The 15494-nt window shown below is 41.3% G+C and overlaps 1 protein-coding gene across 1 annotated transcript in view; it reads right to left on the bottom strand.

Annotated features, from left to right (window-relative positions):
• Positions 1–978: 978 nt before the first annotated feature.
• FAM161A (FAM161 centrosomal protein A) overlaps positions 979–15494 on the bottom strand; it is a 20928-nt gene continuing 6412 nt past the window's right edge. The window contains exons 2-6 of the mRNA XM_024206038.2: positions 14153–14403; positions 9621–10811; positions 7191–7290; positions 4511–4665; positions 979–3091 (exon numbers count right to left, since the gene is read on the bottom strand). Coding sequence (XP_024061806.2) covers positions 2743–3091; positions 4511–4665; positions 7191–7290; positions 9621–10811; positions 14153–14403 — 2046 coding nt within the window. The 3' untranslated portion in view covers positions 979–2742. The remainder of the gene's footprint in view (positions 3092–4510; positions 4666–7190; positions 7291–9620; positions 10812–14152; positions 14404–15494) is intronic.

The following is a 15494-nucleotide window of genomic DNA, read 5'->3' as shown; positions in this document are numbered from 1 at the left end:
TATCTGCTTCTGTCTCCAGGCGGTGTCAGGCATCTGGGGACCGGCGGCAGATTGATGATCACTATGTCAGGATCATGGAGGGCTTGTCCCTAGAAGGTGCCTAGATGGCCGGTGCCAGGAAGGAGCTCGACGCTCCTTCCTCTCTCCTGTCTTTTGCCATCTTGGTTGACGGGGGTCCTTGCAGAGTTGGCAGGACCAGAGGAGACAGCGTGTCCTTTGCTGCTTGGAAAGCCTCCGGGGTTGAAGGAACCAGAAAACGTCTGGTCCTGTGGCTGGCTGCAGGAGTTGGTGGTGGGTCCCGAACTGGATTAGGCACTCTAGGTGGAGTCGGTGGTGCCATCACTGGCTTGGGGGAGGACAAGTGGCCCAACACGGCATATACCAGCACATATGCGCGTGACTTCAGGGGGCGTTAGAGATAGCCCAACGGATACTACTGAGGGAAAAAATCTCCAGCACCAGTGCCTGTGGCATGCGCACACCTAGCATGGAATGGAAGCACTCGAAGAAAGTGCCATTTTACAGTCACTTTCTGAGTAGCATCACGTAAAAATCCATCAGCATTCCATACTAAGTATACAGCAATACAAAAATCCCAGCTCATGATGTGCAAACAACTCTGCATTAACATTGTGCATCAGCAACACCTACCTTCACTACTGCCTCCAATATTAGCAAAGAAAGGACTAAAGCTGAAAAATCTAGGTCTGATCGTGGAAGGATGAACAAATTAATTTAAAAACCCAAACAAATCAGTTTCTTAAGTTTCTAGTGTAACATTTCTCAGACTAATTAGAGATTTTAAACTGTCTGACTTCATTGTCAGATATTAACATACACTTATTTTATATTACTACATTTACACATATACACTTCACCAAAAGAATATTTTATTTAAAAAAAATCGAAGTTCATCAAGTATTAAAGTTAACTTTTCAAAATTTAACACATTTGTGCTAAAATTTCACAGTTGTTAGAAACATGACAATTATATATACTTCATCTGAATTCAAATTTTAGTGAGTCTTCTGATGCAGATCTAACCAAAGAAGAAATAATCTAACAGTATTACAAAACTTGTTAGAAAAAAGGAAAATAAAACCCTAATACTTGATTACAAAAGCATCTGAAACCACTTTTAATTCAGTATTCAGACAAAAATGCAACTTACTAATATTTGCCGGTTACCCAAGATGTTTTGGGTGTATGTGCTGTGTGTAGATATTTTGCATCATTCTTTATTTAGCTTGCAAACTATTATTTGAAGCTCTTCAGCAGCTGTTTATTATTATGCAGATAGATTTCTCTTTTCCGTCCCTACGTTGGCAATGACTGAGAACAGTAGGAAGGCCAGGCACAGAATAGGAGAGGGAACCAGAAGGTGCTCTCCATATGAAGCATTCATGTCTTCATTTGGGTTCTTATTTCAGGAGTAGCCTAAGAGGAAAGCTGATGGGCTGAGTAGCAAATACAAGGAGAAAGACTACTTAAGCTTACTAAACCCCTTTTCTTCTACTCACTCAAAAAAAAATATTAAATACAGCTGCAAGTGTTGTATTTTTCACACGTAATAATTTCTTGATTTACAGTATCTGTTAACTATCTCAATAAAGAAACTAATGAACATTAGTTTTAATCTGCATTATTACATTATAATGAATTATTTCACATGATCTTGGAATGGTTCTTAAAAGAGATTTAAAGATATCATACAGAGAACACAATTTTGGAGCTTTGATTAGACATTTGTTCTAATACATAATCCACAGTATAACAAAAATACAAATACTGCTTCTGAAGTTCATGCTACAAATTCGTTCCCCCTCCCTTCTTTTAGCATTACAAAGTCCTATAGAAGTTTAATGAGGGGCTCCATATGTGTTTATTGTATATGAGTCATGGTTTTGTTATCCTGTTCAGCGTCCCAAGAGCCCTAGTATGTGGGGTGCTATTAATAAATTATATTAAAAGGAGCATTCATTAAGCAGTTGCAAGGACAGTCCAGCTGCATAGTAAGTTGGCATTTTGGTGTCCCTGGCTACCACTCGGCCAATGATGGCCAGAGGATTTACACAAGAAACTCCCATCATCATCCTTAATGAGAGTTACACCCAAATTTCCACTGCCATAATGGGAAAATATATTCAGGGCTGGTTAAAACTGAGCAGATCCTAGAAGTGCTGAAATAAGAGGTAATGTTGCTCTAAGATCTTTGCTTATGGAGTAACGCCACTGTTTCTCCTTCCTGATGACTGCTTCCCACCCTATTTTGTCAGCATGAAGGCAAAGAGCTGGAAATGTAAAAGCCTAAGTATTAGCCAACAGGAATGGAAGAAGTGAGTTTTAAACTGTGGTTAGTATTTCTGAACACAGAAATGCGCTCATGCAATGAAAGTTTAGAATAAAGCATACACTGACAAGTGCAACTGCTAATGGAAATGAGTAATGATAATTTTTTCTTACTGGAAAAAAAGCAAATTCAGCATTTGAAGTTATATTATGCTAACAAATAGAAATTCACACAAGACCTACATGTATGCAGTTCAAAATGCCCATAGCACCAAGAGTCAGTTTTTTCTTTAGCATATACCCATTGCCAGCAATGTGTGTTGAGCTCCAACGCAATAAGAGAAGTAAGTCTGTCTTCCTTCCTTTCAGTTAGCTTCAGCATTACTAGGTTTTTCTTCTAAACCATCTTCATACTTATCATCCTCACATTCCACAACATCCTCATCATCATGATCACTGAGAGCTTGCCTTCTCCTCTTCCTCCTCCTCCTCACAGGATTGGTCAGACTGTGAGCTTGCCTTCTCCTCTTCCTCCTCCTCACAGGATTGGTCAGACTGAGAGCTTGCCTTCTCCTCTTCCTCCTCACAGGATTGGTCAGACTGAGAGCTTGCCGTCTCCTCTTCCTCCTCCTCACAGGATTGGTCAGACTGTGAGCTTGCCTTCTCCTCTTCCTCCTCACAGAATTGGTCAGACTGTGAGCTTGCTTTCTCCTCTTCCGCCTCCCCACAAGATTGGTCAGAGTGAGGATTTGCCTTCTGCCCATCACAGGATTCTCTTTCTTGAACTTTATCTTCATTAAGACTAAAAAAATGAAGATTTGCATTTATTGATCGGGGGGGGGGGTTTAAAAATCGGTTTTAAAGGAATAAAACTCTCAAGTACTCTGGCCCAAATCCTGCCAATAAGAGTCAATCTCTCCAGGTTGGGGGGGAGGGGGTTATTTACTATGGGTAGAGCCCCCTGTTTTTCACAAATGCAAGACAACATGGAATAGAAACAAACTCACTCTGCAGCAGCAGCTCCTGTCCCATGAGGTTGAGCCCATCTGCCTGCTCTGGAAGTTGCAACCTGGTACACGGGGTTGCAGCACCACTCACACAAATTTGGCCTGGCCACGCCTCCTGACAAAGAGGCAGCCAGGCCAAACCTGAGCAGCGCTGCGACCTTGTGCACCAGGTCGCAATGCCCGGAGCGGGAGCTGGGCCCAGCTTCCCAGGACAGGAGCCGCCACCGTAGGGTGGGCTCACATTCTGCAGCCCCCTTCCTAGAGGCGGAACCCAACCCCCCCAGGATTTCCACCCCTTCCCTCCCTGTCCCCCGGATGTGGATAAAAAGAAAACATTAAACTCTTGAAAACTAAAACAAAAAATTATAAAATATAAGAATTTCAGGGGCTTTAACAATGGGGAGAAGGCCTCCTCTCTCTACACTGCAGAGCAGCTGCAGTAGCCTCCCCATGCTGCCTGTGTCCCCATCCTGCAGGAAGCAACAGTCTCTGGATCTCAGTAGTGGCAATGTAGGACACATTATAGACCTGGCCGCCCTGCACAGCCCCCCAAATCCCAGCAACAGCTGTGCAGAGTTGGCAAATATATTTTATCCAAGCATTTAATGAACATTTGAAAAGTCAACACTTTTAAAATATTTATTTTTATAAAAAACACCCCAACAACATTCTATTAAAAAAACAAAACAAAAAAATCTCTCCCCCTAGCAATCTGCCAGAATTTCTGGCAAAGGTTCAGAAATAAAACTTAAACGGGGAGAAAGAGCATGTATTTTTTTTTAAATGTGCATTAAGTTATATACCCCATGTTAAAATATTTAAGAGGATCTTGTATTACAAATTTACTGTGTGAGCATATCATTTTCATTGTCTTTTGTGAATTAAACTTTTTATAGAAACACTGACACTGTTAAAATGAAAACTACACCTCTACCCCGATATAACGCTATCCTCGGGAGCCAAAAAATCTTACCGCGTTATAGGTGAAACCATGTTATATCGAACTTGCTTTGATCTGCCGGAGTGCGTCCCTCCCCCCCCCCGGAGCACTGCTTTACCGCGTTATATTCGAATTCGTGTTATATCGGGGTAGAGGTGTATATGCAGCCAAATAGTTACCTCCAAAATACAAATAATTTTGTCTTCTAAAACTAAAACAAAACTTGCTATCACTAGGTGTGTAACCACCACAACAAACTACTGGTAACTATTACCTTTCTCTGTCTTCAGTGCAGCTTCCAAAGCCTTTAGCATTGGGCTGGTCCAGCAATTTAGCAGTTTGACTTTTTTTTGAAAGGAAGTCCTCACAAATCCCCAGTTCTCTCAGTATATCAGAGTAATGCTTTTCTGCTGCTATTCTGGCATTTTTCTATATAAAAAAAAATTACAGCATTCTAAAAATTAATGTTTTATTAAGGGCCAGATTCCAATACCCTAAATTAGGTTGCATAGTACCTTATGCCAGTTGCTCTCAACCTTTCCAGATTACTGTACCGCTTTCAGGAGTCTGATTTGTCTTGTGTACCCCAAGTTTCACCTCACTTAAAACTATACTTAGAAACTACTTGCTTTCAAAATCAGACATAAAAATACAAGTGTCACAGTACACTATTACTGAAATATTGTTTACTTTCTCATTTTTACCATATAATTATAAAATAAATTAATTTGAATATAAATATTGTACTTATATTTCAGTGTATGGTAAGTATATAGAGCAATATAAACAAGTCATTGTCTGTATGAAATTTTAGTTTGTACTGACTTTGCTAGTGCTTTTTATGTAGTCTGTTGTAAAAGTAGGCAAATATCTAGATGAGGTGATGTACCTCTTATGCCTGAGCCCCTGGAAGACCTCTGAGTACCCCCAGTGGTACGCATACCCCTGGTTGAGAACACTGCCCTGCACCATCGTAATCCCCTCAAATTCAGTGTGATACTCAGTGTGAATATGAAATGGCAGAATTTCTTTTAGAGCACTATTGAAAAGTTCACAGACCTGCGATCCTGCCAGTAAAGCCTGTGTAAGAGGGCTTTGCCCAAGGGAAGGGCACAGAGGTTGGGTGGGATAGAGTCTTCCCTTCCAAACCCACATGCATAGATAGCCCAAGGCAATGGCCCAGACAGGCCTGATCAAAAGATATCACCTGCTGCTCTCTCTGTGGGTTTGTGACCCTGTTGAACTGTGCTGTGCATGGACCCACACCCTCAACATGCCCACATACATCTTTCTCCTGTGTTATAACATAGCATATTTTATATATATATATATATATATATATACCATATTCCATAGCTATGAGGAGCCTCTGCTGCCTAACTCTCTTTGCAGCAGAAACATGCTGTTTCTGCTGTATTTTGAGTTTTTCATGCCATCAGAAATGGGGCAGAGATGTAAGATTTGCTCCTCAGTGTCAAGAATACATAGAGAATGTTCTGTAATGTACTGTAGGGTTATGGGGTAACATTACAAACAGGATTAAATTATCAAGCACCGTTATATTCTGAACTCCTTGTCTGGCAGTATTACTCATACACTCCACAAAGGGCACAGCAACACCTCTAGCCAATGACAATTCCATTTGGGACAACAGAGGCTTGAGTGCGGTACATATTAAGTAAGTCAAATCCTCGTGCCATTTAGGCTGGACCATAATCTGTTAGGATGGATTTTATTTGTATGGTGAGATAGCAGTGAGGAAAATATGCTTTAGTTCATACAAGCGGAAAAAGCCCCCACACTCATTGCTTCTTCAGGCCTCCAGAGATTATTTTATGTCACAATCGATCATTTAATTTCTGCATATTTGTATTTCTAGTTTTAATAGTAGTAGTTTCCCTTCAAACAAACCTTATGAAACATCCAATCAGTACTGCTGGCTAGTTCTTACTGTGATGCCTCCAGCATAATACACTTATCTGTTCTAATGACAGTCAGGTCTGTTTCATAAGTTGTTCATGGCAAGGGAAAGCTACTAAGCAGTAAATAGACCTCATTTAGACCTGAATTAGTTCTGGGACAGGACCCTTAATCAGCCACCCCCTTAATCAACTTAGAGATAAAGTTGTTCGTGTGCATTTCCTATAAATGTGATCATTAAAAATCCAGGAAGTCAGGTAAGCCCAGATACACCTCCACATCAACCTCAACTTACATGCCTCACAATGCATCACAATGTTCAAAGACACACAAAGAGCCTTCACTCCACAGACACGCACCTCTCAACTCCAGTCCATGGGTAAACACTTTTTCCTTTTAAATAAAGTGTTGTTAGTGAGACATCTTCCCAAGACACAAACCCTTAAAGGCAAGGAAATGCCAATTTACAAGATACCTCTTAACTGTGACCTAATGGCCATACAGCCCATTTTCATTGACGGTGACAAACTCTGCACTGCCACAGAGAACATCCTTCTGCCTCTAAGATACGGAAATCACTATACACATCACATTAATAATGCAAAACTTTAGTTACAACCTCAGTCACATTACCAAATATTCAGCATTCACATTCATGTGCAGGTTAAGTGCAAAGCATGTTATGTGTTTGTGGGAAAAATAATGAAGTCATAATTACAGTTTAATTACACAGTATCCCTTCTTCACCTCACACGCAAGCCAAAATGGAGGGGAAAAAATGTATATTTGGAAGATGGCCCACGCCTCTCTAAGCAGGCAGCAATGAGTGCTGGGCGCAATGCATGGTAATACAATTTTATTTTCATGGGGACAGATACCAGGCAGAGTTTTATAGTCAGAGGGGAACTGACATGCCTGCCTACAAAAGTTTTCAGACATCCTCTAAAAAATATTCAGCACTGACACTGGCATTGACTTAGGCAATATTCGGAGATGAGTTTAATTAAGGAATGAGAGCAAGGTAGGAAGACAACCTGAGTGGCTCTTTCCAAAAGCAATGGCCTCTGGTTTACTCTTTCTTCCATTTCTTCCCGCTCCTGCAGATACTCTTGCATTCTTTGCTTCTCATGTTTCCTATTATAAATATAGCATGACACAGAAATTAAATGGATTGTCTTTAGTTATTATTTATAGAAGTGGTAGCAGAAAGACCAGGCTATGCTACAAGATGCAACTTCCTAGAGTAACTGCAAATTACATTGCTTGTGACAGACAGAACATCGTGATGTTGTTTTTAAAGTCAAAATTTATGTATTTTACATTGGTTATGCGCCAGGTTAATTGCCTCAAGTTCTTTTACCACAGCAACCATGTACCTTTGACAGTGGGAAAACTAAAGAACATTTAATGTTTTTTGATGTAATCAATTTGGAAAAACAGGTAGATGTCCTTACAAATGAGTTTAAAAGCATAACTTCAGGGCTCTAACTTGTGCGCCCTTTATACATTTTAGGATTTTCAATTTATATTGAACTTCCTTTAATTGCTGCATTCTCATTTTGATAGCAATCCCATATAATTGTTTTTCTAAGAAAAGTTAAGAGACTGGAGGCTTTTGGAAGAGCTGGGGAAGTTAGAATATACCATGGAAGATTGGTACTTTAAGGAGTGTTAATATCTCTTACCAAATGTTTCAACTAATGAGAGTCCCACATCTTTCTTTTTTGTTTTGGTCTTAACATTTTAATTTATCTTTCAAAAACAGAAAAAGTCCAGGTGCCTTCCATTTTTAGTTGCAGAGCAGACATCTTTCCCATGTCATTTTTAAAGCATCCTACATATCTACAGAACTGTATAAACAACCACCTGTTAATGCTGCTATCATCTCCTCCATGTAATAGTAATAATAAATAATAATAATAATAATAATAATAATAATAATACTTAGCATAGATGACTAAAGATGTGCAACAATCTCAAAGTACACTGCAAATATTAATGAATATTCATTCATTCACCCTGCAAGAAAAAACTGTTCACCATTTTACAGAAGGGGAAACCAAAACCTAGAATTAAAAGTCACATGCCCAAGGTCACGCAGCAGCTTTGGACTAGAATCCACCTCTGCTGAGTCCCAGTCCTATCCTCTAACCACTAAGTTATAGCACCTTTCATAAGGACCCTCCCCCCCAGCAGTACTCTGATTCACAATCCATTAGAAAAAGGTCTCTGGCCTTGTCGCTGCCCACTCTCCTCTGCCTGCTCTACAAAGAAACACAACTGCTGCCTCCCCCATGCCTGCTTCCTGCATCCCATGCGCCTCCTGTTAAGCTATGGAGACACATACCAGAGTCATGTAATACATCTGCCCCACTTCCTGCTCTCATTAGATTTGACTCCCAAATCAGAGTAAAAAAGATATTTGCTCAGCAATCAGGAAGCAGAAGACACCTAATATAAAAACATAAATATGAAGTTAAATTTTAAAAAAGAAAGAGAAAACATGGTTGTCTTTTTCCTTGGTAATTTGAAAGTTGTAAGAGTGGAGTTAAAGCTGGAACTGTACTAGCTACACTTTAATTTAACAGTGTTTATTAGTGAGAACTCCTATTTCCCTCTTCAGATTATATGCAGGTTTAAAAACAAGCCTGCCTTGTTATTTGTGGTATAATAATTTAAGGAACAGCATATAAACCTGAATTCATCAAAATGGACACCAGTTCTCAATTCCCGATTGATCAAAATATTGTATTTGTTCATGCCCTTTTCTATCTAGAATTTTTGACAATGTCTAATTTATGACATACATGAATAGTTACATTAACATGGTTTATACTGTTACTGGATTGTATGTTAAACATACAACTTGCATCTAGAGGTTCAGGATTTTGGGGATATACAGAATACCTGATCATTTTTAATTTGGATTTAGACATCCGAGCTAGGCTCTGATGTGGGTCATTGGCCTCAGCCCGGGTTGTTATAAGTTTTTGCAGTTTTTTCACTCTTTGTTTCTGCTTTGCTCTGATCCTTTTTTGCTCTTCTTCCAGCTTTCTCTTTTCCTCAAGTGATTTCCTGAGTGGAAAAATAAACTAAGACTGAATTAATTTTAATCTAGAGAGAACATAAGGAAGGCTCTGTGAAAGGCAATTCAACAGAGAAGAGGAGGGAGGAAACAAGGGTGGGACAAGACAATGGAATATTTATGTTTCATTTGAGAAGTGGGGGCTTCAGGTATATATTGGGAACCAATAGGCTGTTATAGTCCTTTTCCTCAAATGTCTGTATGGGAAAAGAAAGTGTATTACAGCAGCTAGAAAACATCATCAAAAGATGAAAATAACCACTAGCAGTAATGAAAAAAACATGGAATTAAATATTTGGTGGCATAAACTAACAGTCTATGTTCTCAAGGATTTATAAATTAACTTGTACTGTATGTAACATATTACTGGACTATTCACCTTATAGCTTGTATTCTTCTTTTGGTAGACTCTGTGATTCTTGGAGATTCAGATTGCTCACGTCCCAAGGGAGATGAACTTGCACTTGAACACCTCATTTGAGGTTTGCATCTTGGAGAGGCGTATGGCCAGCGTGTTTCTTTTAATGTTTCTTCATCTGCTTGAATGTCCTGCAGAATCTTCCCTTTGTTGGATGGGATACGTGGAGTACGAAGATTGAAGGGTTCACAAACTGTGATGTGTTTCACATGTTTCTGTTTCAGGAGCCTATTCTGGAATTTTTGGTGCAGTGTTTCAAAGTCTGGAACCCTAGATTTGATCCTTGGTTTATGCTCCAGTTCTTCTTTCTGTTGATTGCACTTTTGTTTCCTCTGTTTATTGATAGTTCTACTAGCCAGTCTGCTGTTGGGAAGAGAAGAATTACGTAGCAACTCTTCAGCTCTCATTTGGATCCTAATTTCTCTATAGAGCTCTTCTTCTTTTAACTTATCATTAATGGCTGGACTGTAAACAGATTTAGGGACAGGTTTTGCTTGGAATAATTTTGTTTTCTTTTCAGGCAATGAAAGGTCTTTTAATTGCATTTTCCTAATTTCTTTCCTTTGCTCCTCTCTCCTGATAAACTGAAATGGTCTCTGAGAGGCCAAAAGAATATCTTTGCTTCTCTCTTTCACAAACTTCCTGCGTTCTTCATTTCTTTCCATTATTTCATGATAAAGCGGAAGGAAGACGGAAGCAGGCACAGGATTGGCTCTGAATTTCTTTTGACACTCTGCTTCTTCCTCTAGTTGTTTCTTCAATAAGTTATTTTCCGTTTCTATCTGTGACTTTGATTTGACATTCTGTTGTTTTTTCTTAGCTTCTCGAATAGTCATCTGGAAAGGCTTAGGCACAGTGACCTTTGGTGACCACTCTTTCTGCTTCTTCCCCATCATTTTGAATGTTGGTGAATTTGGTAAGCTACGTTTAGTGTGATAGACATAGTCGTCCACAGAAAACCCATCCCACATTTTTTCGATCTGCTCCTTAGCAAATGTCAGTGACCCAGTTTCACTACCATTTTCTTCTTCCAACTCTAATTCTGCATCAGACCCATCAGACAAACTTGAATAGGACAGATTATTTAAGTCAGGCTCAGAAAAAGATTTATGCAAATTCAGAGGCCGAAATGAGCTCTTATCCCATATTGATCTAAAAAAGGAAAAAAGTAGTTTTGGGTGTAACAGGTTTAATCTTGAGACAAAAGCCAACAATAAATCATTCCACTCTTTTTCCCCATCTGTAAATTGCAAGGCACTTTACCAAAGACGGTAAGCAGCATTACTCCACTTTTTGCAAGAGTGTAGAGGCTGGGCAGCATGGGATGGGCAGAAACTCATATTTACTATATGTGTGTACAGCACCTAGCACAACAGGGCCCTGACCTAGTTGAGGCATTAAGACACTACCACAATAAGTGTTTAAAAAAAAAGAACTCTATTTTAAGATCAACAACAATAACCAGATGCATCATCTCTGGCTGGGGCTGATAGTTCAAATACAGTCACTGAACAAAAACACTGACCCAGGAACCTATCCTTGTAACAAAGCCCGATGCCAACTCTCTCCACATATCTATTCAAGTGACATCATCATAGGACCTAATCACATCAGCCATACCATCAGGGGCTCGTTCACCTGCACATCTACCAATGTGATATATGCCATCATGTGCCAGCAATGCCCCTCTGCCATGTACATTGGCCAAACCGGACAGTCTCTACGCAAAAGAATTAATGGACAAAATCTGACATCAGGAATCATAATACTCAAAAGCCAGTGGGAGAACACTTTAACCGGTCTGGTCATTCAATGACAGACCTGCGGGTGGCTATCTTACAACAAAAAAACTTCAAAAACAGACTCCAACGAGAGACTGCTGAGCTGGAATTGATATGCAAACTAGATACAATCAACTTAGGATTGAATAAGGACTGGGAATGGCTGAGCAATTACAAACATTGAATTTATCTCCCCTTGTAAGTATTCTCACACTTCTTATCAAACTGTCTGTACTGGGCTATCTTGATTATCACTTCAAAAGTTTTTTTTCTCTTACTTAATTGGCCTCTCAGAGATGGTAAGACAACTCCCACCTGTTCATGCTCTTTGTATGTGTGTATATATATCTCCTCAATATATGTTCCATTCTATATGCATCCGAAGAAGTGGGCTGTAGCCCACAAAAGCTTATGCTCTAATGAATTTATTAGTCTCTAAGGTGCCACAAGTACTCCTGTTCTTTTTGCGGATACAGACTAACACGGCTGCTACTCTGAAACCAGTAAAAGCTTTGTTATCTGGCATGTTGGGAGAATGGGGGGTCCCGGGAAGTCAAAAATTCTGATTAACTAAGAGGGAGGGAGTTTGGGTGCAGGAGGGGGCTCAGGGCTGGGGGTTGGGGCACAGGAGGGGGTGCAGGCTCTGGGAGGGAGGTTGGGTGTGGGAGGAGACTTGGGGTAGGGGGTTGGGGTGCTGGATGTGGACAGCGCTCACCTCGGACAGCTCCCCACGAGCGGTAACATGTCCCTGCTGCTCCTAGGCGGAGGCGTGGCTAGGCGGCTCTGTGTGCTGCCTTCACTTGCAGGCACCGCCCCCCGCAGCTCCCATTGGCCACGGTTCCCAGCCAATGGGAGCTGCGGAGCCAGCGCTCGAGGCGAGGGCAGCACATGGAGCCCCCGTGGCCCTTCTTCCACCTAGGAGCAGCAGGAACATGTCGCCGCTTGCGGGGAGCCACGCGGAGCCAGGTAGGGAGCCTGCTAGCCCTGTGCTAACCGGACTATAAACCGGACTTTCAATGAAGATCAGAAATGCCAGTTTATAGAGCTTTCTGGTTGGTAAAGTGCCGGGTAACACAGCTTTTACTATATATTGAAAACAGCTTAGAACTAGGGTCATTAAGATATTTAGCAGTGATCTACAACAATCAGAAGATAATTTTATTACAAGATTTTGGGTCCAACTACTCTACAAGAAGCCCAAATAAAGGGCATCAGTTTTAATCAGTTTTTGCCGGGGCAGAAGACATGGTTCTAGAGAACAGTATTTTAGACAAGTCTATATAGAACTGTTTTAGCAAAGTAGCAAGTTTCTTTTCACATTGTGTATCGGGCCACAGGCAATATTTCATTCCGAAATGTATTATAGAAGAGATGCTGTAAATAGCATTGTTAATAGCAAAGAGCCTTACTGTAAAACAGAGGTCCCCAAACTGTGGGGCACGGCCCCCTAAGGGAGCAGGGGGGAGTGTTCAGGGGGCCTGGCAGGCCTAGGCCAGCCCCCATGGAGTGCAGGGAATGAGCATCACCCAGCCCCGCCAGCAACTCTGCTCCGGGCCCATCCCCAGCCACGGCCTCGGCTCCCGTCCCCACGCCTGGCCCCGTCCCCAGCCTCAGCACAGCTCCGCACCTGGCTGTGGGCCCAGCAGCTGGCTCCCACCGCAGCCCAGCTGTGGCTCTGTTTCCAGACCCGGCTGCAGGTCGACCCCCCCAGCCCTGGCCCCCTTACCCCTGTCCATGACCCTTCCCCCCCTGCCCCAGGAGTCACAGTCCCGCTCCCAGCCGGAGGGGGCGGAGGGTGAGGGGGCGGGGTGGCTGAACAGGGGTTAGGAAGGTTGCTACCCTGAAAAGCTTGGGTACTACTGCTGTAAAAACAAACAAGTCCTCCATCCAGAGTCTGCATGTGGTTTAAATATTCAAGATTAATATAACATATGGCTGTGCTTGCAAATAGAGAAGGGATATCACTTGAAAGGCAAGAATAATATTTGATAGGATTTGGTTCTTGTTTCCTAAGAGACAGAATTGGAGGAGAAACATGATGGCTAGACAGAGGAATGGGAGTCAGTATTCACTGTGTGCCCTTGGACAAGTGACTTTAACCTCACTTCCTCATCTATAGAATAGGGATAATGTCTATCCCGCCAAAGGAAGTTGTGAGGCTTACTTAATACTTGCAAAGTGTTTTAAGATCTTTGGATGAATGATGATCTGCCATTCTTACTGTGTGGCCTTGAGGGAGTCACTTATACCTTGATTTTCAGATGTAAATTCAATGGAAGCTAAGGGTATTCAGCACCTTTGAAAAATAGGTCATTAGATTTTCTGTGCCTCAGAATCTACATGTGGAATGAGCATAGTAATACTTCCCTGCTTCAGAAGAGTGCAGTGTTCATTAATATTTTCAATGTGCTTTGAGATCATCTGGGTGTGCATCTCAGTTCATCAGATCCCTGCCATTACAGGGACCTTGGGCATTGGTGCACCTTGGTCCCTCCTGTTCTTTGCCTGTGGTTCACAATACTTTAATCTCCTGAGGATTGTAATACTTTGGTCTAATTCTGGTTGTTGCTCATAGTGTGAAGGTGTCTGGGTGGTATTAGTGGCCTGGCATATACAGGAGATCAGACTAAATGAGCTGGTAGTCCCTTCTGGCCATGAACTCTAAGCTCAGATTAAAAGCAATACAGAAGCAGAGATAATTATTAAACTTACCTATAACACAAACTGGGAGCAGCATCCTTATTGTCCAGGGGCTGTACTCCTTTCAAATGCAGCTTATTCTGATACATGTTTTCCAGTTTTGCCATTGTCTCCAGGTGGGCATTCTTCAGCTCTTCCAGCTTCAAGTAATATTCCTGATTTGAGTGGCACATTTTGGGAAAGTCTATCCAGTCCTCACAGTCCCCACTTACAGTGGGGCTTTGCTGTCTCTCAGTATTATTACAGTCCAAGTCAAAATCATCCTAAAAAATAAGGAATTGAATTATTTTCCTTCTAACCATAAGAAAAAAGTTAGTGACCAGCAAGCAGTTTGCTTAGGTAACAGGTGCTGCATTACTCAACAGACATACATTCCTTCCCCCAAAGTGAGGAAGAGCTTCAAACTTTTGTGCCTAAATAGCCTCTTATCACTACATCTCCAGAATCGTATGCTGAGCGCTGTGAAGTGTTGTCCCACGCCAGTTATGCACAGTCAGTAGCTTTTGTATAGCTTCCTCATCTTTCCCCCCCCTTGAAAATATTTTGAACCCTAATCTATAGCACATTTTATTAAAACAAGATGTTACACAGTTAAATCTTGTCTGCACTAGCCAAGGAAACAATTCTGGCTCTTTTCTAGTCAGAAAAACTCATTGACCATAGTTCTGAGATAAAGATGCCAACACCATTTCTCTAGCTAGCATAGACAGGGGCTGTGTGTTTCAGACAGAGATGGGCAAAAGCAGGCCTAACATAAAATGAAGAAGCCTGGAAGAACTGTAGTCACCATTAAAGTCTTTACAGTTGCTGTTGGCAGATAGCTAATATTAATACAGTATTTTCAGTACTAACTATTAAGTGGCATTGATCAGGGAAAAGGTAAAAATGTAAATGTTTTGATGCCACTCACCATATGGCATCATTGCTGTAATAGTCTACTTGCAGAATAATAAAGTATACTTTACAGGGCAAATTCCAGACCCAGTGAAGTCAACAGCAGTCAGACTGTGTGTGTATATATTTCAGAAAAGTCAAAATTACACTTACCGGTAATTTTTTCATGGAATCATAGAATATTAGGGTTGGAAGGGACCTCAGAAGGTCATCTAGTCCAACCCCCTGCTCAAAGCAGGACCAGTCCCCAACTAAATCATCCTAGCCAGGGCTTTGTCAAGCCTGACCTTAAAAACCTCTAAGGAAGGAGATTCCACCACCTCCCTAGGTAACCCATTCCAATGCTTCACCAACCTCCTAGTGAAAAAGTTTTTCCTAATATCCAACCTGAACCTCCCGCACTGCAACTTGAGACCATTACTCCTTGTTCTGTCATCTGGTACCACTGAGAATAGTCTAG

Source organism: Terrapene carolina, unplaced genomic scaffold (genome assembly GCF_002925995.2).
Source record: "Terrapene carolina triunguis isolate 2854851 unplaced genomic scaffold, T_m_triunguis-2.0 Scaffold132, whole genome shotgun sequence".
In the NCBI taxonomy this organism is placed as follows: domain Eukaryota; kingdom Metazoa; phylum Chordata; order Testudines; family Emydidae; genus Terrapene; species Terrapene triunguis.
The sequence above is the reverse complement of the archived record's forward strand: the minus strand, read 5'-3'. Positions and strand labels throughout refer to the sequence as shown.